Raw genomic sequence first — 22,050 nt, forward strand, 5'->3', positions numbered from 1 at the left:
GATCCAGAAGGGAGGAAGAGCCCTGGCTCTGGGCCTGACCCTCACCTCTGCCCTTCTCATCCCTCCCTGGCTCTTTCCCCCCTGGCACACACTCCCAGCTCTGCCAGCTCATTTTCAAGTATTGATCCCTCTGACCCCTCCTCCCGGGGTGATGCTGGGGGGGAGAGGGAGCTCTTGGAACCTAAATGATAGTGAAGAAATTAAAAGAAAGGACTTTAGAGCTGAGGAAGGAAGGGCCTTGGGTGTGTGTTAAAGGTTAACATTGCAGACACGTTTATAATCAGAGCTTGCTGCTGCATGGCTTCTCGGGGGCTCGAGGCAGTCACTGAATTATGTTTTCTTTTCCTCTGTTTCTTTTTGCCAAGAGACTGAAAAGGAGAGAGGGGGAAAAAAAAAAAACACCTCTATTTGTTTGTCTTGTCTAATTTAATTTATGTTATTTATCATATAGACAGGTTATTTGGGAAACCAGATGGACCCAGGCTAAAATCATCTGTATTTCCAACATGTGAAAAATTATGTCAGAGTGGACACATGAGGAGCAGTGTGGTTTGTGTGCCCTGAGCACGTGAGCTCCTCCATCTCATCTGTCCTGGACCTTTAATCAGTCGTCCCAGACCCAAGAGGAGGGTTAAAGGACAGAAAAGCCCCCAGGCACGGGTAGATGGGGAGGGTGTCTGCTCCAGCAGCTCTGTCACAGTTGTTTACCCACCCTGGCTTTCATCCTGCTCCTTCACTGCTGCATCCCTGCCCCAGGAGGGAGGAACAGGGCACAGGTTGGGCCCACGGAACCATCTTCAGCATTTGTTGGGCTTTGGAGGAGCTCAGGTGATGTTTCCAGCATCTTTTTTGGGTTCTGTTACTGGGAAAGGAAAGGGGCAGAGCAGCAGGAGCAGGCAGGAGGGCTGTGGTCTGACAAATGGAGTGGGTAATTCCATTCCTGAATGACCTGAAATCAAATGGGGAGTGGAAACTGAGCAGAGATCTTCCCTCCTGGCTGGGCAGAGTCCAGCTGAGCTCCTGACACAGAAAATAGCTGTGGCTGAGACTGGCAGCAGGCTGGGTTTACTGGGTGACCTGTAAAGCAAAAGTTTCATTCTGTATTAACTATTAGTCATTAATATTAATCATAACATTATGTGTGCTCTGTGGGGACAGATGTTCAATCCTGGGGGGTTATTATTTTCTCTTGTATCATCCAGAAGCCCAATTTATGGCTAACTCCAGCTCTGCTTCTCTAGGCAGCAAGGTCTAAACTAGCTGTAATTAAAGAAAATGACAGAAAAGACTGCAGCACGCAGAGGGGGAAGGGTGAGAAGCAAACCTTACAGCTTTGCAAGAGATTAATTTTATTTTTAGCTAATTTTTTGTCCTCTGCTCCTCAAGGCTGTTTTCATGCAACATGCTCAGTGCTGTTTTCCTTACAGTGGCCCATTGATTTTCAATATTTGATGCTGCTCCTGCACACGGTGCCCTTGGGAAAAGCCCCAACTTTTCAAAATTAGGCAGAGGGCTGAAGCCTCTGCAGGGTGGCTCACCCAGGCACCCCATAGCAGCATCCCAGTTCAGGACCCACTTATAAAAATGTAATTTAAGCAACACACCTACCTGCCATGTGTTCCCTATTTTGCACAACGTCAGGGGGATGCTCTCAGTACAAAGCTCTGAGCCAGGTATCTGGCTCGGGGGGGGGGGGAGGGGGGGGAAAGATGATCTCATGGGCCTTATTTTGGTAGCCTTCACTCTACCTCTGGGGTTGCTGAGTGTGTGATCTTGGGGAAAGGGATGACATGAGCCCCAAAGTATGATAACAGCTCCTGAGGTGGACAGCCCCCTCCTCTTCTGCTGAACAAGGGAAAAGGAAAGGAAGGAAGAAAAGATTAGATGTGGTCTATGCGGTTGGCAAAGACCCCTGAACATCTGCAGGGTGCTGGAGGAGCTGGGTTTGATATTCAGCCCCCAAGAAGGACCCAAATCTGAACCCTATTGCCTGTCCTCACTGCTGTACCCAGAGCCAGGGGCACCCACTGTCACCCACCTTTACAGGTGGGGCAGGGAAAGAGCAGTGGGGGTGTCCCCAAGCTCCTGCACCCCCCAAAAGGTGCCTGGGGCTGAGGGAGAGGAGCTGCAGAGACCCCCTCATCGCCACAGGGACCCCTTGCTGCCTGGCTGGGGTGCAGCAGGGTCCTGTTCTGTCCCCTGGGCTGCTCTGGGGGTCCCTGTGCCTCCCCCTCCCCAGGCAGGCACAGAGCAGGGTGAGCATCCTTTGCCACTTTCCCACCCCTTCCCCAAGTCGCCATGAATAAATCATTGTTTTATTAGAGAGAAGCAGCTGCTTTTTTTCTTCATCTGTTTTTTTTTTTTTCCCCTCCCCTCTCCATACCCACCCCAGCCCTTTGGCACATGCTCGAACGCCGCAGCCCCATTGAGGGCCCCCGGAGCACAGCAATTGATACACAGAGCTCCCCAAATCCTATTCAGGGCCCTCTTTTCTGCACGAGCAGCCTCTGAACAGCTCATTCACTGCTCTTTTTGTGGCCGGGGTTAAGTGGTTAAGTGTGTGTGCATCCCATAAAAGGCTTTAACTCCATGAAAAGTTATATTTACATTGTAATCACCAAAGAACTGTTTAGGCAGTCAATGGGGGGGAGAGGGGGGATGGAGGGGGCAGCGCTGGCAGGGGGCTCGGCGGCTTCCCCCCACCTCCCCGCTGATCCCCCCGCAGCAGGATTTTTGTGGGATTATGTCCCCCCCACGCCAGCTGCCGGGGGGCTGCGGGAGCCCCTGCTCTTTGTCTTGGTGTGGGCACCTTCCTGCAGCACCCAGCAGCACCCAGCATGGCAGGGACACCCCCCGGGGTCCCACTGCTCCCTGCACAAAGGCACCGAGCCCCCGTTACCCCCTCGCCCCCCTCCCCAAGTCCTCCCCAGCCAGGGCCCCCCCGGGCCCCCTGCCTGGGAAGTGCGAGCTGAAACTGTATCACCTTAACAAGATTAATTGAGCACAGCGGAGAATGGCACAAGCGAAATTAATTCACCCAGCGCCAGGCGAGGGCTTCCCCCTCCACCAGGAGCAATTTCCACGTAATCAATTAGACGATGTTCCAACTGATATCCCCGTCGGGGAACGCGCCTGCTCTCCCCACGCGGGTGTGAATATTCATAACAGCCACGCTTAGGAGTAAATGCAGCAGAAATCTCCCCCCCACCCCACCCCGTATTCCCCTGCGAGCCCCCTGGGGGGTTCGCCCTGAAGGGACCAGCACCGGCAGAGCCTCTGGGAATGGGATCCTGCATCCCAGTGGGCACAGGGGTGGGATGGGATGGGATGGGATGGTGCTGCCCTCTGCCACGTGCCAGAGGAGATCCCTGCTGGGAACATTTTCAAACCACCCTAGTCCCGTTGCAAAGGGTGCAGGGTGAGGTGGCTTCAGCTGGTTGGGCACTGCCACCAGCCCCGGGTGCTGGAGCAATGGTGCAGGGGATGCGTGTGCCCCTGTCTGTCCTCCTGCTGTGTTTGACTCTGTCTGCTGGTGAAGAACGGAAATTAAAATGGTTTTACAGTTATCAATTACACACTACGACTTTTTTCTGCTGCCTAGTGTTAGCTTTACGATAGACCCAGCTCAAAAGCGTTTTACTGCCCCCTCCAGCCCTATGGAAATGGTAATTACAAGGCTGAAAGGGCTGGGTAAGCAGCAGAGGTGATTTTTTTCCCCGGTGGGCAAACCCCTCCCATGGATGGGGCTCAGCTCCAGAATGGCCTGAATGATAATTTTCCCCGGTACAAGTTGGGACACGGGCTCCCAGTGCCCTGGGGTATCCCTGCGCTGGCACCACCAGTCTTTCCAGTGTCACCCTCTGCAGCTGGCACAGCTGGAACCTGTGGCACTGCCACCAGCACCGGTACCAGCACCGGCCTCGCTGAGCCTCTTGCATCACTGCAGGGTTTTATTTTCCCTCTGGTTTGGCTCCCGCCTGGATTTTTCAAAGAGCTCCAGAGCAGCGAGTGCCCTTCCTCCCCCGGCCAGCGCACATTGTTCAAATTAGTGCCTAAATGAAAGGATATTGTTGGTTCCTGTTGGGAGATAATAACCTCGGTAGCGGAGGGAATTTCACCCATGCAGAGAGAATTTCCCGGGCTGCTCCCGCCAGCAGAGCCCCGCGCCGGGCTCTGTCTCGCCGGGACCCAAACAGCTTGATGGGACGGACCCGCCAGGAAGCGGGGGTTTATCTTGGCATACCGCTCTAATTGCTGAAAACTCCGCTTTCTGACCTCAAAAACGTGCCACTGCTCCCTGCCTGGCACGGGGGCACCGACAGCACGTCCGGGATCAGCACCGAGACCAGCGGAGCCTGCAGGATCCTGGTGTCCCCCTTGCTTCCCATCCCTCTGCCCCCCACAGAAACACTGAACCCCCCCCCACACCCTCCCGTGGAAAAAGAGGAATGAAGAAAGAAAATGAACCCAACCCTGGAATTCTAACTTTGCTATTTTTTTAAAAACCAGAGGATGTCAAGCACACAGAAAATGTCCAAAAAGGGCTCAAAAGATGCCTTCTGGCCTAAAGGATTTTGCTGTGGGGGGGAACTCAGCTGGACACCAGCACCACACCAGGTCTGGCACTCTGTCCCCAGCAATGGCATCCCCGACCTGTGCCACAACCCACAGCAATACCAGTACTGGTACTGGTACTGATACTGGTACTGCTATTGGTACTGGTACTGGTACCGGTGTGGGGAGGTGGGAAGCTCTCCAGGACCCCACTCCCCCTCACCCTGCATGCAGCCCCTGCCTGCCACTGGCCCACCTGGCTGCATTATGGACAGGCAATTAATTCTACACTCTGAATTTTAATTTTTTTTCCACCAGATTTGCTCTGCTTGAATTTTAACAGATGTTTTGACTTGCTATAGGTGAAGGGGAACCTTAGGAAAAAGTAAAAAAAAGCCTAAGTGTTTTTTGATTAGAGCTTGTTCAAGGTTCTCCAGTGGAGAAGTTCTGGCTATGAAAATTCTAAGACTTGAAAATTCTAAGAAAATTCTGACTATGCACAATCAAACCTTTAATTTCCATGGATGCAATATAAGAGGATTCCTTCAGGTTAGGATCTGCTGGAGTTATTAATCAAAGCAGAGCAGCTGAAATGAAACCTTTTATCAAACCTTGTGACAAAGGGATAAATTAAAGCATTTATGGAATGTATCAGATTTGTGTCCAAGACTGAAATTTCAAAATCCCAAAGTTTTCTGCCTTATCAGGTCCAAATGTGGAGCCTTTCTGTTCCAGGACAAGTGTGCAGCAGCCGGGGATGCAGGGGGGGACAGGATGGTGTGGTCACTGCTGAGAGCCCCGTGCTGCAGGACCTGGTGGCTGAGGGAGGACCTTGGGACAAGGATGGTGCTTCCCAAGTGGTCCTGGTGCCCCATTATACCAGCACTTCCCAGTTAATTTCACCAGCCCATCCCTAAGGGAAGTTTTAGCTTCTGGTGAGGCAGCACAACCATCCCCAAGGCCACAGGGAGCTGAGCCCAGCTATGGATGTCAAATGATGGAAAGAGTTCATTTAGCACAGCTGATGGACAATGATCAAAGAAAAAAATATACACTCGAACATACAGGGTGACTTTCATCCCCAAATCCTTGCAGACAGACAAATCCACCAGCTGGTGAACTCTGTAGCCAGACCTGGAGAGGCCCCGGGCTGGGCTTGGGATGCTGCCCATGGCTGGAGCCAAAGCAAGGACCCCAAGGTAGGACCCATCCCATGGCACATGGAGGTGACACCAAGGGGCAAAGCCACCCAGAACCACCAGCTCAGGCAGCGAGCACCCATCCTTCCCCCTTCCTCTCCATTTCCCAAACAATTTCCTAGTCAGCCCTTTCTGTCTGGAGTTTATTAGTGATTCACAGGCCGAGAGGAAATGGTGATTTTTGGGTTCTGTTCTGAGGGAAGGGGTGGAGTCAATATTCTCCTTCTGTGGCTCAGCAGCCAATAAACCCCAGAGGAAATGTTTGCAGACGCCAGCTCTGCTTTCTTGGCAGAGCACATGTCCAAGAGCAAGATCAACCCCTTTTTTTTTTTGGGGGGGGGGGAGTCAGGGAAGCAAAGGGGAAGGGGGGCCTGTCCCTGGGCACAGGTGCTTTGGTGAGGGGAGCATCGGAGCCATCGGTCCATGGCATCCCCAGCTGACCCCACACTGGGTCCCAGTGTCTGCTGGATGCTGGGAGAGCTGGTCCTGCCCAGGGACTCCCCTGGGACCCCTCTGCCATCCCCCCATATTTACCAGGGTGTGTTTACAATTACACCCAGCGTGGAGCCGGCGGTGGCGGCCGAGTCAGCAGCGGGGCAGCAGGGGGTTGGAGGTCAGCACGCTGTTTACTTTAATTTCTCTGAGAGCTTTTTGGGAGATTTCCCTCCTCCGTTATTAAACTCAGATGAGCCGCTGGGGAGGTTAGGTCGCATGTGGTTCAGGGCACTTCTTTCTTCTATAATTTTTTTTTTCTTTCTGTTTTCACAATGTTTCACCCTTAACTCTTTCGGGACGGGTTCCCCATCTCAGCACCGGGGTCCTGGCTGAGCCCACTGGTGGGATGGTGACTCCAGGGTGACCTGTGTCCTGGGCATCATGGGCACATCCTGGCCATGGCCATCACCTGCAGGAGGGTGGGAGGTGGGAACCTGTGGGAGCCTAGTGAGGGGAGGAATGTCTGTGACATGGGGCTGAGCTCCTTCTGGGATGGATTTTGTCCAAAGCCTGAGGGAGGCTGCACGGGTCAGCAGGACAGGGGCAGATGAGGAGCAGATGGCAGCTCTGTCCTGTTCATGGAGCCAGGTGCTGGGGCTGAAGGACAATTTCCACCACAGCCACTGCTGGGGCTCTGCTGGTGCAAGGTGCAAGCAGTCATGGAAGTCATGGAAGGTGGAAGGGAGCCAAGGGGAAGGGTGCTCCACCCAGAAACCTGCTTTAGGTGCCAGCGCCTTCTGAGCAGCTCTGTAGGGTCTGTTTATCTCTCCCAGGATGCCCAGCTCCAAAACCCCAGCACACCAGGTCCTACACGAAGTCTTCTTAAATGATTTTTAATTTCCTGGAGGCAGAGCTTTTAATTTATTTCTGCAGCAAAGCAGGGGAAGAGGAGGGGAAGATGACTCTGAAGTCCATTGCTAAGCTCTCTCCACTGCCAAACCTTCCCATTCCCCCTGCCCCTGCCCCATTCCCCCCAGCTCTCCCATCAGCCCAGTCCTCCCCGTGTCCCCACATCCCCACTGAGACACAGACCCCTGCAAACGCTGCTCCCAGCTCCTTCCATGAAGCTGACACCGACTCAGCTCCCGGCATTTGGGGAGGAACCCCCCGAAGGTGTCAGAGGCTCCTGCCAGGGCAGCAGCAGCTCTGCTGCAAGCTCCGGCTCGTCCGCACCCTCCGGCCCCGCGGGAATTCCCAGGGTGGGGAGGAATAAAGCTGAGCTAGGAGCAAACCCTTCTCCTGCCCAAACTTCCGCTGGCTTTGGAGTTTTCTCCTGCTTGTTGAAGTCTAAACCAGTGCTGGAAAAGGCCCGTGACAGCTGTGTCCCCTCCCAAGGAGAAGGTCCCCGAACGGATGAAACTTTCCTCCTCTTGGTGACCAATATTTTGTTTTGCTCTGAGCTCAGGGCCTGAACAGGAGTGAAACACACCCCAGCACTAAGCAGCAACCACTGTGCTCAAGGCAGCACCGAGCTGTGCCCATTGTTTGCCCAAACCCTTTTGTCTCCCCAGCCCATTCGCAGACGCGTCTGGGTTGGATTCTGCCTTTCCTGTGGGACAGGAGAGTTTTGTTTCTTTCATCTTGGGCTTTCCTAGGAGCAGTGCTGCAGCTCATGTGCCCAGTTCCAGCTCTCAGTTCCCACCCCATCAATTTCTTCTCTATGGAGGTGTTGAATCAGCCCGGAGCAGGAGGGGCTGTCTGGTGCCTGCCAGGCAGATGGGAAGTTAACAGAGCCTCCTTATCAATTATTAGTGTTATTCCACTGCTCCAAACCCATGTGATGTCGTGGGAGAACATTTGCTTTCAGCGTTTCTCTCCCACATCCCATCTCCAGCAGTCCAGAGCCTCAGAAAGCATCTTTGTCCACCCTGACAGCACCTCACTCCCCTCCTCCTCTTCCTCTGGGGTGGGTGGGGGACGTCTTGCTGGGGAGACTTTGCTCAGGGTGAGCTTGGGCTGCAGAGCCCTTGGGGTGACAGTGCTGTGCTCGTGCCACGACTGTCCCAAAGCTACCAGGAGACACTGGTGAAGGCCACATCAAGTGTACTGAGCAGGAGGGGCAGCTCTGTGAGTAACAGGGGGTCTGCAGCACCCCAGCTGCCTCCACCCCAGCTCCCAGCCCCAGGGTGCAGCTCCCTTGCTCCCCAGCCCCACAAAGCCTCTTTATCTCCTGAAATGCTCACGGGGCTCCGTGTGACCCACTGCACCAGCCCAGGCTCCTGGGAGCACTTTGATGTTGCTGAGCCTTTTCCTTTCCCAGCATCTGGACACCCTGGCTCTGACCAAGGGGAATAAAGGCCCCATTGAGAGTGGGGGTCCCACTGCTCCCCTCATCCCCGTGTGACCTGCTGAGGCTCCACGGGACCAAGAGGGCAGGGGCTGGGAAGGAGTCAGTGTGTCTGTGGTGGGATGCACCCACATGCCCTCAGCCTGTCCTGCTCCCACAGTGTGGGGCTCCATCCCACAGCCCTCTTGGAGCCTTCTTCCTGGCTGGGCAGACACCAGTGGGAATTTCCCTGATCAGGAGATATTCCCTGTGGGGTGTTATGGATGGATACATCAGTGTGGCACCTATGGAGGGGTATACAGACAGGCATTGATGTGCTCGCCGGGTGCACAGCCTTGTCCCTGTCCCCCAGAGCATCCCTGTCCCCTCTGCAGCATCCCTATCACCCCAAACACCCCCATCCCCCTCCAAACATCCCCATCCTGCTTTGGGACAGCCCAATTCCCCCCCTAAACAGCCCCATTATCCCCTCAAACACCCTTGTTTCCCTGAGCAGCCACCCCCTCTCAGCATCCCCGTCCCTCTCCGAACACCACTGCCCCCCCTCGCATCCCCGGTCCCCCAAAATCCGGTCCTCCCCCCCACAACGTCTCTCTCCGGAGCACCTCCGGTTCTCCCCCTACCGCCTGCGGCCACCCCCATCCCCTCTTCCCATCCCCGCTCCCCTTATCCTGACCATCCCTCCCTCCCCCCCTCCAACCTCCCTTCATGTCCCCCCCCCGAACACCCCCGGGTCCCGTCGGAAGTGCGGCCCTGACGCCGCTTCCGTTCGCGGCGGCGGCTGCGGCGGCATCGAACCGAGCCCGGGGCGGCGGTGAGTGCTTCCCACAAACCCCTTCCCTCCTAACACGGTTTTCCCGGGGCCCCCCCACCCCCCCCAGCCAGGATTAGAGGATTAACGGGTGCAGGGGGGGCTGCGCATCCTCCCATCAGGGCATCCCCCAGCCCCGCCTGTGCGCGGGGAGGGGATGGGGGGGGTGATGTTCGCGGTTCGGGAGGGGGGGGCAGCCCTCATTCGGGGGCTCCCGAAGGCCTGTCCCCCCACCCGAACCACGCAGATCGGTGTTTGGGTCGTGGCTTGGCCCCTGACTGTGTCTTTCTTGCAGACAAGACCCCGGCGAGATGTTTGCTCCGGCGAACGCCCCGTTCCGACAAGGTCGGGGGGGTCCGGTGGTGGGTTCGGCTGTCCCGGGGACAGAGCAGGGTCAAGATTCCAACTCCAACTTCGTGGGAGAGATGTGTGACAGCAACGAGAACTGGAGCTGGCCCATCCTGGGGTCCCCACTGGACGAGGGCTCCAACCAGAGCGAAAACACCGCAAATCCGACCCATAATCTGCTGTTATTAATGCAGAGACAGATGGTCCAAGGACGTTTTAGGGACATTGCTCCAGGCTCGAACCCCGTGTGGCCACGGCTCCCCGAGCCGGGGGTCCGCAGCCCCCCTGAGGGAGCAGAGGTCGGCGGGGCAGGGGTCCAAACCACCACCAAGGAGCCATCTGGGGGATGCAGCAAGACCCCCAGCTCCCCCGGGGAGGACAATGGCTATGCCAGCAGCTCCCTCAGCATCGACAGCCCCGACAGCGCCTGTGGGAGCTCCTGGGACCCCCCTGCCACCGCCCCCCGCCCCAGGAGCCCCCCCCAGCTGGAGACCACCGAGCCTGGGACCTTCTTCCCGGCACTGGTGGAGGCCGTGCAGCACCTGCAGGACAAGGAGCGTTTCAAGGAGCAGGAGAAGGAGAAGCACCACATCCAGCTGGTGATGTACCGGCGCCTGGCCCTGCTGCGTTGGATCCACAGCCTCCAGCAGAAAGTTGTGGACCAGCAGAACCGCCTGCAGGAGAGTTTTGACACCATCCTGGACAACCGCAAGGAGCTGATCCGCTGCATGCAGCAGGGCCCGGCCAGCCTGGCCACCCCCAGCCCCTGAGCCATCCCCCTGCCACTCACCTGGGAGCCCACCCTCTCCTTCCCATCTCTCTCCATCTGAGAGCCCCTGAGGCATCCGTCTCCCTTTTGCTCTGCACAGGAACTCGTGTCCCTCTGCTCCATGTCCCACCAGCCTGGGGACTCGGTGGCGTTGGGCTGGGTGCACCTCAGAACCTTGGGGTTTGCTGAGCCCAACTCATCTTTTAAATCAAAGCTTTGCAGATAAGATCTAAACTCATGCAGAGAGATGGGGAGAGGAAAAAAAAAATCATTCTGAAAAGAAGTGACCTCAGAATGCTTAAAAATAAATGTGTCAGCTGATTCACATCCAATATATATATATATATTTTAGACTCAGCATTAAAGAGTTAGGTTAGACTTTCCCTCACAGCCAGTGTATATGTGCACACATCTGTCTGTCACAGGAGATGCTTTAACACAGTGCATGATCAGGAAGTTGTTTACAAAGTTTTGCTCTTGGTGTTTATATTAATTTATCATTTGAAAGCAAAGAGAACTTTTTTTTTCCTAACCTGCATTTTATTCAGTGAGGGCCACATACAGAATATAAATAGAGGTTTTCTTAGGTAGGGATTCAGAAGGAGATGCTGTATATTTTGCTGTGTTTTACCAGGTGTTTCTGTGCCATGTACTCCAGTGAAGGTGCTGATGTGCAGGAGCAGCACTGGGTGGTTCTGCTGCCAGCCAGGAGCTCCCCCACCCACTGCTCGATGCTGCTGCATGGAAAACTAATCCCCACGGCTGAGCCCACCAGTTCCAGCACTGCCTCCTGTCTCCTACCCAGACCTGAGGTCACGGGCATGTTGCACACCTTAATAAAAGCCTTGGAGGTGAAAGAGGTGAGCCTGGAGTGCATTTTTTCCTTTAATGCCCTTCACAATACCCGGGCACACAGTCGAGGGCAGGGGCCTTGGCCCCCTGCTCCCATCCTCCCATCCCTGCTTCCCTGGGCATGCATGGGATGGCAGCGTGCTGGGCCAACACCAGCACATTTCATTTAAATGCATGTTCAATTTAAAAGCCTTTTTTTTGGCTTTTAAAAACTGAAGTGTGACTCCACTCCCATCTCTCCCCGTGGGGTGGTGGGGAGCTGGTGCTGGGCTGAAGGATTTAACCTCCCACCCGTGGCTGGAATTGGGGGGCAGAGGTTTGCTGCCCTGCCCCATGGCCCTGGCTGATGGGGAGGGCAGATAAAAACACCTGAGTATTGACCCAAGGGTGACTTTGCCTCAGGCCTTGCAGAGATTAACTAGAGATGAAAAACCCAAGCTGGAGGAGTCCTTTGAACCTTCCTTCACCTTTTCTGTTCACCTCCCTTCCTGCTTCTCCTTTACAGCCCTGGAATCTGTGGGAATTTAAGGGTGCCAGAGCCTCTCTTGCAGATGCTGGGGATAGGAATTCACCCCTCCAGCAGAGCTTTCCCAGCCCTGCTGGGTTCATGGCTCAGGTTAAGGCTGTTTCCCACCCTGGCTCCAGCAGGTTCAGGGCAGCATGAGACCTCCTGGCCCTGCAGAGGGACCCAGCCATTCTCTGTCTTTGTCCAATGCTTTACAAAGCATAACAAATAGTTATTTCCAAGGTAAATATTGTGAAAACACGGATTATTTGCTCAAAAAATGAAAGAATAACTGCAGGAGGACATCAAAGTGGTGGATCTGCTCTGCAATCGTGAGCCTTCCTCCTTGGGACCCAAGAGCTGCTCTGAGGTGCCCAGACCTGGTTTGCAATATCAGCTGCAGAGTCTTTTTTCCACCCCCATCTCCAGTGACCAAATGAGATTTAGGAATGAATTAAAAACCCAAACAACAGCGAGGGGGAAAACTAAAGATAAAGAGCCAGAAAGCTGCAAGGATGGAGAGCTGGGCCATGGGGACAACAGGGATGTGCCCTGGGACCTCACCAGGGACGTCTCCATCCTCAGGGATTCCCAATCCTTGGAAAATAAGGGTCTGGATCTCACTGGGGATGGCCCCCAGCACAGGGAAATGCACTGCAGACCCCCAGGCATGGGAGCTTGAGTTTCCCTGCAAGGCAGACAGGACCCTTTGTTTTTAAGGTCCCCTCTGAAAGTTTTCTGTTATTGTATTAAATCCCTGTAACGCTGGACTTGTTTTACTGTGCAAAGCAAGATTTGGCAAACATTGTCATTCTTTGAAAGTTAAAATAATAGTGCTTAAAGAAAAAAAAATCAAGTATTTATGAAGCTTTGGAGGGAAATATTTTACCTTGTAATTTGAATCCATTCTAATTCTTGCCAGTATTTTGTAGGCTTAAAAAAAGTCTTTAAAAATAGAATTGCATGATGAGATAACTCGTGCCATGAAAGTACAAAAGAAAATTAATCATCTTGGGCCATTAACATGCAGAGATCCAGACTGGGACACACTTAAAGCATTCTGGGATCCCCTCTTTATTGTTTCTCAGAGACTTCCAGAGCTCACTTATTTGCCTTACAGTGGGAAAAGGGCTTTTGGCTGGCAGGGTGAGCCCAGCCAGAGCTGCTCCCCTTGCCCCAAACCCTGCACCCCAGAGCACCCAGCACGGGGTCCCACTGCCCGTGTCCCCTCTGCCCCTCTGTGCAAGGAGGAGCTCAGCCCCTATAGGATCCATACTGCTGCTGCCTGGGAGGTCCAGGTGGTTGTTGGGTTGCAGAGGGGCTCGTGGGACCCTGGCACAGCCCTGTGTGGGTCCCCCTCACCCTGCCTTGGATTTTTCTGTTTTCCAAAGCTGTTTCCCACTCGTCCTTTCCAGCAGTGGTTGGATGGGCAAGACCCTGAGTGCTGGGCTCTGCTGTGGTATCTGATGGAGCTGCTGTTCCAGCCTCCCTTCTTTAATGATTCCCTTTGAAATGTTGTTGCTTCCGCACATCCCCCTTCGGGGTAGAATATTAAGCAAGAGCAACTCGGCTGGAAATTCAGATTGTTTTCGTGTCTGTTTTCATTTACATTTTAATGATGGAGAAATCTTGGAAATCAGGCTATTTGCAGCATGGCTCCTTAAAAGAAAAGGAGAAGGGGTAAAAAAAAATCACCTGCAACCATCCAACTTTGACCATCTGCAAACAGCACCCGGAGCTGGGGACCACCAACAGCTTTCTTTTTTTTTTTTTTTTTGCATGAAAATGCTTTTTGTCCTCTTTCCCTGCCCGGGCAGCAGGGAGGTCAGTGTGCAGGAATGGACTCAGGGGCATCACTGCCATGGCAGGGGCTTTGCCCAGGTGGGGCACCAGGGTGCTTTGGGTGCTGGTGAAGGGGATGTGGTGCCAAGGGGTGAGTGGTTGGGCACTCTCGGTTTGGGATGGTTGGGTGCTGGAGCCAAGGGGTGCTGAGTGCTGCTCCAAGAGGAGGGGAAGACTCCAAGATGTGCCCAGGTCCCATCTCCCACCTTGGGCAGAGATTGGGAGGATTTTCCCACAGAGATTCACCCCCTGTGGCAGAGCCCCATCCCAGGAACAGCCCATGCTTAGCTCCTCACCGGCAGCTCGTGGCTCCTTGGGATCCAGGCCTCCCCGAGAAAACAGCTGGGAGTTAAAATCATGAGAAAAGAAGCAATAAACTGTCGGTTATTCTTCTGCCGTTGAGGCCAATCAAGCTGCAATGAGAGCCCCAAGGCCAGCTGTACATCATTATTTCATCGTGCTCCTGGATGATGTAGCTGCTGTCTGGCTGAGGGGAACGCTCCCTGGGCTGCAGCATCAGTGCTCAGACACCCCCAGCCCTGCATCCACGGGCTGGGATCCCAGAAGCCTCAGTGCTGCACTTTATTCCTCTGAGGGGATAATAATCTGAGTGCCCCGTGAGCTGCCTGGCTCTGAGTGTTTGACTGAGGGCTTAAAAACAAAGGTTCTGCTTGGATGGCCACGAAATGCCCACCCAGCCCTGAACAGGGCTCACTGGATGCTTTGGGTCAGGGTGGGGGACACGACCCCTCCTGGGGCTGCCACATGATGGGAAGGGGGCTAAGGGCCGCCCAGGAGGGGCTCTGGCTCAGCCAGGACACATGTGGCACTGTGGCATGGCCACTGCCACCCCCTGCAGAGCAGGACCCTGGGGACACCTCGGCCCAGCTGGAAGCTGCAGCCCCCCAGGGATGGACCACCAGGGTCTGGAGTGCAGGGGGCTGCGGGCATTGGGAGGCTCAGACCTTATCTGACTGAAACCCACCCGCTGGCCCTGAGCAGCACCTTGGCTGCTCTCACAGCCTCTGTCTCTGTTTTCCATCTTGGAATCTCCATTTTGCTCAGTCCTGCCTCAATTTCTCTGCATTTGGGACAGGACCTGGAGGGCAGAGGCAGCTTCCAGCTCATGGCTGTGTTTTGCACCCAAGCAAGACAAGAAATAAAGGCATTTGGCTTTTTCTAAGCCCAGGGAGGGCTCAGATAATTTTGTTTTTTTCCACCCCAGCCCTGCCAGTGGCACCATCTGTATTTTCAGGTTTGATGATGCCAGCGAGCACCAAGCTGTGGCAGGCCCCGGGCAGCAGGGATCTGAGCACTGCCCTGGCCCTTTCATCTGCTGAGCTGCCCCACATTTTATTTCTCAAGCCATCCAAAAACTTTCCAAGGTGGAGAGCTCCAAGCAGACTTCCCCATCCCCTTTGTTTTCCCCATGAGGGTGAGGAGGGGGATGCAGAGCCCTGGCAAACCCACGGAAACCCGGCAGATAAGACAGAGGCATGGAGAGAAATTGAAACTTTTTAAAAATTCATGAAAAACGAGGAATACAAAGACGAATTAAGAGAAGCCAGTAGCATTGGGCTGAGTCTGTTTGGTGTTGATACTGAGCAGAATTAAGCCACACTGGTCTTTCTTGTGGCCAGAGGGTAGGAAAAGGGCTCCCAGTGGAGAGGACCCAGCCTGGCTCTGGTGATGCTGAGCAGGGATTGATAACCCAGCACGGGGGGGGCTCTGCCGGATGCTGCTCCGGGCCCAAAAGCTGCATTTATCCCAGTGATAGCAGCCAAGCCAATGCTGCAGGCCTTGGGGGTAAAAAAGGCTTAAAAACCCATCCTTCATTCATCAGGCAGCTGAGACAGAGAGGGGGAAGAGGGGGAGGCAGAAATAATGGAGAATGAATTAAGAGTTGGGGGAAACAAGGCAGGGGGGGTGTCTTGGAAAGGGGCAGCCCTGTCCAGACCCTCACCCCAAAAACCAGCAGTGGGCAGGAGGCTGGGTGGGGAAATGCCCACCCCACGCTGTCCCCAGGAGGGGATCAGGATATGGCCTTGACACCCAGGTGAGATAGATGTCCCTTCCCAATTCCCATCCCTGCCCAGTCCCTGAGCCACCTCTGTGGATGCTGGTGGGCAGGGGGGCAGAGGTGGGTGCTGAGGTCTGGGGTCCCTGTGCCCACTGTCCTCCTCCTGCACCTCAGCAGTGTTGGGCAGCTACTGGTGGAGGGGGAGAAGGGTCATCAGTCACTTCTTCTCCAGCAAATAACACAATGTGACAGCAAAAGGCTGCTGAGCATGGGGAGAGGGGCTGCACAGCAGAAAGAAACCTGCCATGCAGAGACAATGCTGCCTGACAGCACAGCAGAGCAGGCAGGGAGCTGCCAGGCTGGGGTGGGCAGTGGGAGGGGATGGGGGGGGTCTCTGGGCTGGACACACTCATCACTGGGACATGCCAACTTGCTGCAAGTCCTGCCCATGGACTTGACCATGGCTGGCCACAGAGCAGATGCAGAAATCCCACTCTCTCTTCCTCTCCATGGGATCAGAGATCTCAGGTACATTCCTGAACCTTCCAGACCCCAGGGAAAACCTTCTTGAGGTGCTGGGAATGAGCTGTTAACACTCCAGGATGGTCACCCACCTAAGGAGCAGAACTGCCACCCCACAGCTTCTCCCCAGTGATGAGGGAATCTCTTGCCAAGTTGCTTCATAGGTTGCAAAGCACTAGGATTGCACTCTGGAAATAATTCTAATTAGGCATGCGTGTAATTACAGATATTTTATCCAAACGGGAGGAGCTGGAACATCTCTGGGTATTGGGGGAATCGTTGTGCTAGATGCAAAGTGGGAAGCAATGTGCTGGATGGGGAACAGGCTCTTCACCCCAGCACCATCCTGCCCACCCTGCCCTGGGCTGCCCAGTGGCACAGTGTGACAAGAGATGTCCTGAGCCTGTGGCACTGCCTTGGGCATTCCAGCCAAGCTGTGTCCTGCCTCCCAAAGGCAGAGCCTTCACCCCTCTCCTCCTCTGCTGTCCCTCCCACAGACATGGTACATCGTGGAGGGACAGCTGCCCACCAAGGACATCTTCCATCCTGAGGGCTTGGAGACGGAGATGGGACTCGTGTCCCAGCCCACTCATTTGTCACCTCTACCCAAGCTCTGTCAGAGAACTTCCTCTCCACCGTTCAGTTTTCCCTCTCTCCCTCTAACTTCCATGTTATGTATTCCAGGGTCGGGCAGGCAGGGCCTGAAGCTGCATCTCACGTCTGGAGGACGAGGCTGGGACAGCTCCTGGGATGGGACCTGGCCATCCTTGGGGAGGTCAGAGCCAGAGATGGGATCCGAGGTGGGAGAGGTGTCCTTTGGGCCAGCTGAGCTCCTCCGGGCCAGCCCTGCTCCAGTGCAGCTTCCAGCAGCTTTTCCATGCCCTGGTTTGTTTGGTTTGGTTTGTTTTTTGTTTTGGTTTGGGTTTTTTGGCTTGGAACCAGCCCGATCCACCAAGCTTTGCATGATTTGCTGCCGGTGGCTCCAGGCTCTCCAGAATCTCAGCCTCTCAGCTCGTGCCAGGCGTCTGCCACCGGCACCGGGGCTGCCAAAATTGCCCGGAGGCTGCGGGGAACCGGGCCTGAGCCTCGTGCTCGGCACCTGCCCCGCGGTCCTGGGGACAAGGTGGGGACGGAGCCCGGGGCGAGGGCTCGGCCCCGGAGTTTGGGCTGCGTGCGGAGCGTGTCGGAGCAGCTTCCCCGCGATGAGGGTGAAACTCGCAGGGAGCTTCCCTGGGATGGGAGGCAGGCCCTGGAGCTACCGTTCCTCAGGAATTACCCGGCTGATTAATCTCTCCCGAAGCGACTGGTGATAAATGAAGCGATGCCGGGCAGCGGGGTGGGATGGTTTTGGAAGGAGTGGGGCAGGGATGGATGCTCCTCTCCCCCGCGCTGCGTTTTGGGCTCTGTGCGGAGCTGGCATCGCCTCAATCCATGCCACCAGCCCGTGCCCAGCTCCTGCTCTTCGGGATGCACCGGGAGAAGGTCATCTGTGGCCACTCGAGGGGATCTGGGGACAGGGCTTGGAGCCGGGATGGCTCCGTGCAGGCGGAGGCCGGGGGTGCTGCTGCTCTCAGCTGCGTTTGGTGGTCCCAGCGTGTACCGGGGGCTAATGCCTGTGAAAAGCAGATTTATTTCTGCCTACGTTTCATATTCTTCACGCTCCACGGTGGGAGACAAAGGATCAGCTCTTCAATGGAGTCCTAAGAATAAACGTTAAACCTCATCAAATCCAATCCGGCAATAAAAATTGCCCGAACAAAAGGCCGGGGACTAAGGGGTGGTGGCGGGGGGCTTTTCGCCACGATAACAAGTTTTCACAAGACTGTTTATCCGCACAATTTGGAACGACACTTAAAATCTCTAATCCCAATAGGCATGAAAGTGCTTGTCCCGAGCAAGCAGGTGGATTGTCCCGCGGCAGCCGAGTTGCCAATGATGCTCGGTGGCCGCCACGGCGCCCGTGGGGGTCACGGGGAATGTGCTGAGACGGGGCAGCTGCAGCCTGAATGCTTCTCTTCAACCTCAAAGACTCGGCTCCTCTCCCCCCCCCCAAGCCCCTCTCCACCCCACCCCCTATTCAACCCGGTTTTAAGAGGCAGCAAAATGGTTACAAGGTTTAAAGCAGAGGCGAGCAAAATGCTCCACAATAGGGAGGACAAAGGAGTGCTGAGGGCCGGTCCCTAATCCAGCGCCCATGGCAATGCAGCCCGGACCCTGGGGCTGAAGGATTAAACCCGCTGCCAAGGGGAGGGTTTAGCGGAGGAGCCTGGGGGGGTGCGGAGGGGTGTGTGTGTGTCCCCAGCCCACCAGAAGGGCCTTTCGTCCCCTCCCGGGGGCTCATCCTGTGCTCTCCGGTGCCTCGGGGTATGCGCACACCCTTCACCCCACGCACCCCCAGACCCGCGGAAATGAAGGTGATTATTTCGCACCCTTCTGCGCCGCAGCTCCCGCGTTATCTGCCGGAGCAAGGAGCTGCTAATCCCTTTAGCATCCCATAACCATCGCCCAGACAGCAACGGGGCTCGGAATAAAACCAGACTGACATCCCCTTCGCACGGGGAAGGGAGGAGAGAAGCATCGGAGGGCCCTGGCCGGGAAGCCGGGGGCTCGGACCGCGTGTGGTGTTGAGGGATGTGTTATGGTGGCAGCAACACGTCCCACCGACTCCTTGCCGGTGCTCAAGGTGGATGAGCGTTAGCACGATGCCACCAAGCCGTGTCTGCGGGTGACAACTGTGGCACCGCTGCCTCAGCCCTGCACCCGCTGCAAACCGGCTGCCATCGGTGTCCCCGTGATGGCGACACAGCTTCTGGGGGGTCCCATGTGTCCCAGGGGCTGTGGGAACATCCCGTTGGAAGGATGGTGAGAAGAGATGAGGGTTGTGCTGCATCCCCCTCCCCAGGGCTCGGCTGTGCCGTGATCCCCGTCCACAGCTCCGGCACGGGATGCTCCGAGGCTCCTGCTCGCTGCCAAGAGGCATTTGATTTGTGTCAGTCCCACATCACACAAACCACCCTCTGCTCTCCCCAAAGGCGGGCCGGGGGCAGGTCAGGGCTTTGGGCCGTTTTCAGGCACAGATTGGTGACCCAAGGGGAAGGACAGAGCTCCTGGGACCGCGTGTGGTCGCCCGTGTCGGAGCAGCGCGGGTTGGTTCTGACTGGCCCGAAGCGGAGCGTGGGCAGAGGCTCAAACTCTGCAGAGCTCTCCGGGTATTTCTGGGGATAAAAAAGCTCGAGGCATAAACCTCTTCTCTGCACAACTGTGGACACTGGAAGCTGTTTCGACATAGTCTGAGCCAGGCCACCCTCTCCTTCCCTAAAATAATCCATGGTTAAAACAACCAAAGCAAAAGCAATACCATATATGGTCAAATTGTTTATTTGTTCTTTCCCAAGTTCATGGCAAAATGAAAGCACTCAAATAGAGTGTAAAAAGAAAAAAATGCAGTGAAGTTGTGCTTCAAATTAGCATGAATTTACAAAGCCCGGGCAGACCCGCTGAGCAAATTGTGGCCATTAATATATTAACAAGAGATTTTCCCCCACTGCGTCTTTGGGTCCAGAATGTGAACAGGGGCTGGCGATTAAGTTTGTTTGAGTTTAGGGTTTTTTGGGGTTTTGTTTTGTTTTTTATTGTATGAGCCTCAATGCCCGGGCTGGACCTGGCCCAGCTTGCCCGCAGCCGCCGGCTTTCGGGAGGGTGTCGGGGTGACCTCTATAAAGTAGGTGACCACGGCACCTCTAATCCCCTCTTTTAATTGATTACTCTCCCCCAGCCCCCGAGGCCATGCGAATGGGGGACCCACCCTCTATAGATTAGCACCCTTTAGTTTACAGATCAGCCACTTTTTCAGTCCTTTGCCCTGCAGCAACGCATGAAAATAACACTAATCTCATTAAGGACAGAAGGGAGCCCTTCAAAGTTTATTAATAATGGGAGCAGACAGGGAGAGAGCCAGGCTCTGGGTCAGATTTCAAAGCCGGGGAACTGGCAGGAGCTTTCCGAGGGTCTGGGTTTGCCAGGGAAGAGGATTTTTTGCCATGTTTCAGGGTCCGGGGGCAGCGAGGGGCTGGGGATGGCTCCGGGAGCGCTGGGGACTGTGGAGCCCCTGGGACCCCCAGCTGTGGCTGCTCCAGCTCCCTGCCCTCCAGCACAGTGCTTTGGCTGCTCTGGGGAATCTCCGAGTGATTTTCTTGTGTTGCACAGGGCAGTCTTCCCTGCAGCCCCCGGCTGAAGAATTTATGAAATGACTGCAGGATCTCATCACCTGCAAAAATCTGACAAACGACACCTTAAGCTTTAAATGCCAGAATGAAGAGGCCCACACTGCAGAAGAGATTAAGATTTTTGAGGCCAAAGCAACAACTTGGCCCTGGTTTTGGTGCTTTCACCCCTTTTAGGGGGGCATTCAGAGTGAAGCATGGAGGGGCAACCCACCTTTAGACACACAACCCCCCCCCTAGTTTGTAGGGCAGCTGTCAAGCCCCCTGCCCAAGGAAGAACCCTCTAACTCGGTGCAAAAGCCTCTGCTCCTGCTGTGCCTATCTTTTTTTTCCTCTGCTTCTTCCCCTCTCGCTGCCCAATTATCACCCTGCTACACTGCACAGCTGCCGGGACTCTCATCCTCAGGCTCGGCAGGTTTTAACCCAGCCTCACACCAGCGGTGTTAATGGGAGCTGCAGGATCAGTCCCTCTCCGGAGGCTCAGCCCCGGTGGCTCCTGGAGGGGCACCTCCATCTGCCCTCGTTTTTCGCCGGGGCGAGATATTAATTAGCCAGGAGGAACCCAAAGGATGCTCTAAAGCCCCAGGGATCGGAGCAGCGCGGGCACTGTGAGTCGGGGCCCTGGGGTGAAACCCTGGAGACGGGGGAAGGCTGCCCGTGGACACAGCTGGGGGGGAGGCTGCTCCTGGGGGACTCCCAGGGGCTCAGCTTGGGGCCGGCTGTGAGCACCTCGCTTCACCTGCCCCTTCCCTCCCGTGGGATGGGAGACAAGACCCCTTGGTCAGGCACTTTCGAGTCCTGGGGCTTGGAGACCTGCAGAGGTGCTGAGTTCGTGTGGAAATGGCTGGTGAGAAACCCCCCCTTGTTCTTTCAAGCTGCCCAAACTCCCGCAGCTAAGGCCAGGCCTTTTCAAAGCATATTCCACAGGCAGCATTCCCAGGCTGGGGTGCACTCGAAGGGATGAGCCTTGAGGTGCTACCTGACCCGGCTGCAGGATTTAAGGGCTGCCAGAGCCTCCCCTGGTGACCTGGATTCCCCAGCAGCTGCGGGGTCCCCCGGGATGCTGATGCTCAGGGCGGATTTGCAGAGCCCCGAGAAGACACCTGGTCTGCGGGACTGGTGGTTGCGGGCGTGGGGTGGGGTGGAATTTCTTCGAGTTACTGACACACATGGGGCTGGAGCATCCCATGTGGGAGCTGCCCCAAATCCGTGGGGGTTAAATCATAAAAGGACAGCTCCCAACGATTCCCTAACCCCCCCTTCCCCCCGGCAGGGTTGGCTTTCGGGATGGGTGTTGGGGATGCAACACCGAGGGTTTGAGGGGGGCTCGGAGGGTGGACAAGATAGTGAGAGGAGGGAGGGTCCCGGGCTGCGATCCCTCTAGGCCTAACCTAATCACCATCGCTCTGCATTATTACCCTGCCTAACGCGGCATGCTTTTAAATAAAATATGCAAAGATTTCTCAAATTATTTCCCCGGGGCAAGTGCGTTTTCTATCTTCGCTCGTGCATGTTAATCTGAAAAATGCAAATTCCGCACACCCCCCATCTGTTGGGGCTCGGCCATTTATTAACTTTTTTTTTTAATGCAAAATGATTCTTTCTTTCTTTTATATATATATA

At 55.3% G+C, this 22,050-nt stretch overlaps 2 protein-coding genes across 2 annotated transcripts in view; both read left to right on the forward strand.

Moving 5' to 3' along the window:
• Window positions 1–22,050, forward strand: part of PSMB2 (proteasome 20S subunit beta 2) — a 200,207-nt gene that overhangs the window by 153,911 nt on the left and 24,246 nt on the right. The window lies entirely within an intron of this gene.
• On the forward strand, window positions 9,293–11,320 carry C24H1orf216 (chromosome 24 C1orf216 homolog). Its single transcript, XM_071767846.1, has 2 exons — window positions 9,293–9,349; window positions 9,642–11,320. Exon 2 carries the CDS (start codon window positions 9,658–9,660, stop codon window positions 10,462–10,464), a length of 807 nt encoding a protein of 268 aa, XP_071623947.1. The 5' UTR covers window positions 9,293–9,349; window positions 9,642–9,657; the 3' UTR covers window positions 10,465–11,320.

This window comes from Heliangelus exortis, chromosome 24 (assembly GCF_036169615.1).
Source record: "Heliangelus exortis chromosome 24, bHelExo1.hap1, whole genome shotgun sequence".
NCBI lineage: Eukaryota > Metazoa > Chordata > Aves > Apodiformes > Trochilidae > Heliangelus > Heliangelus exortis.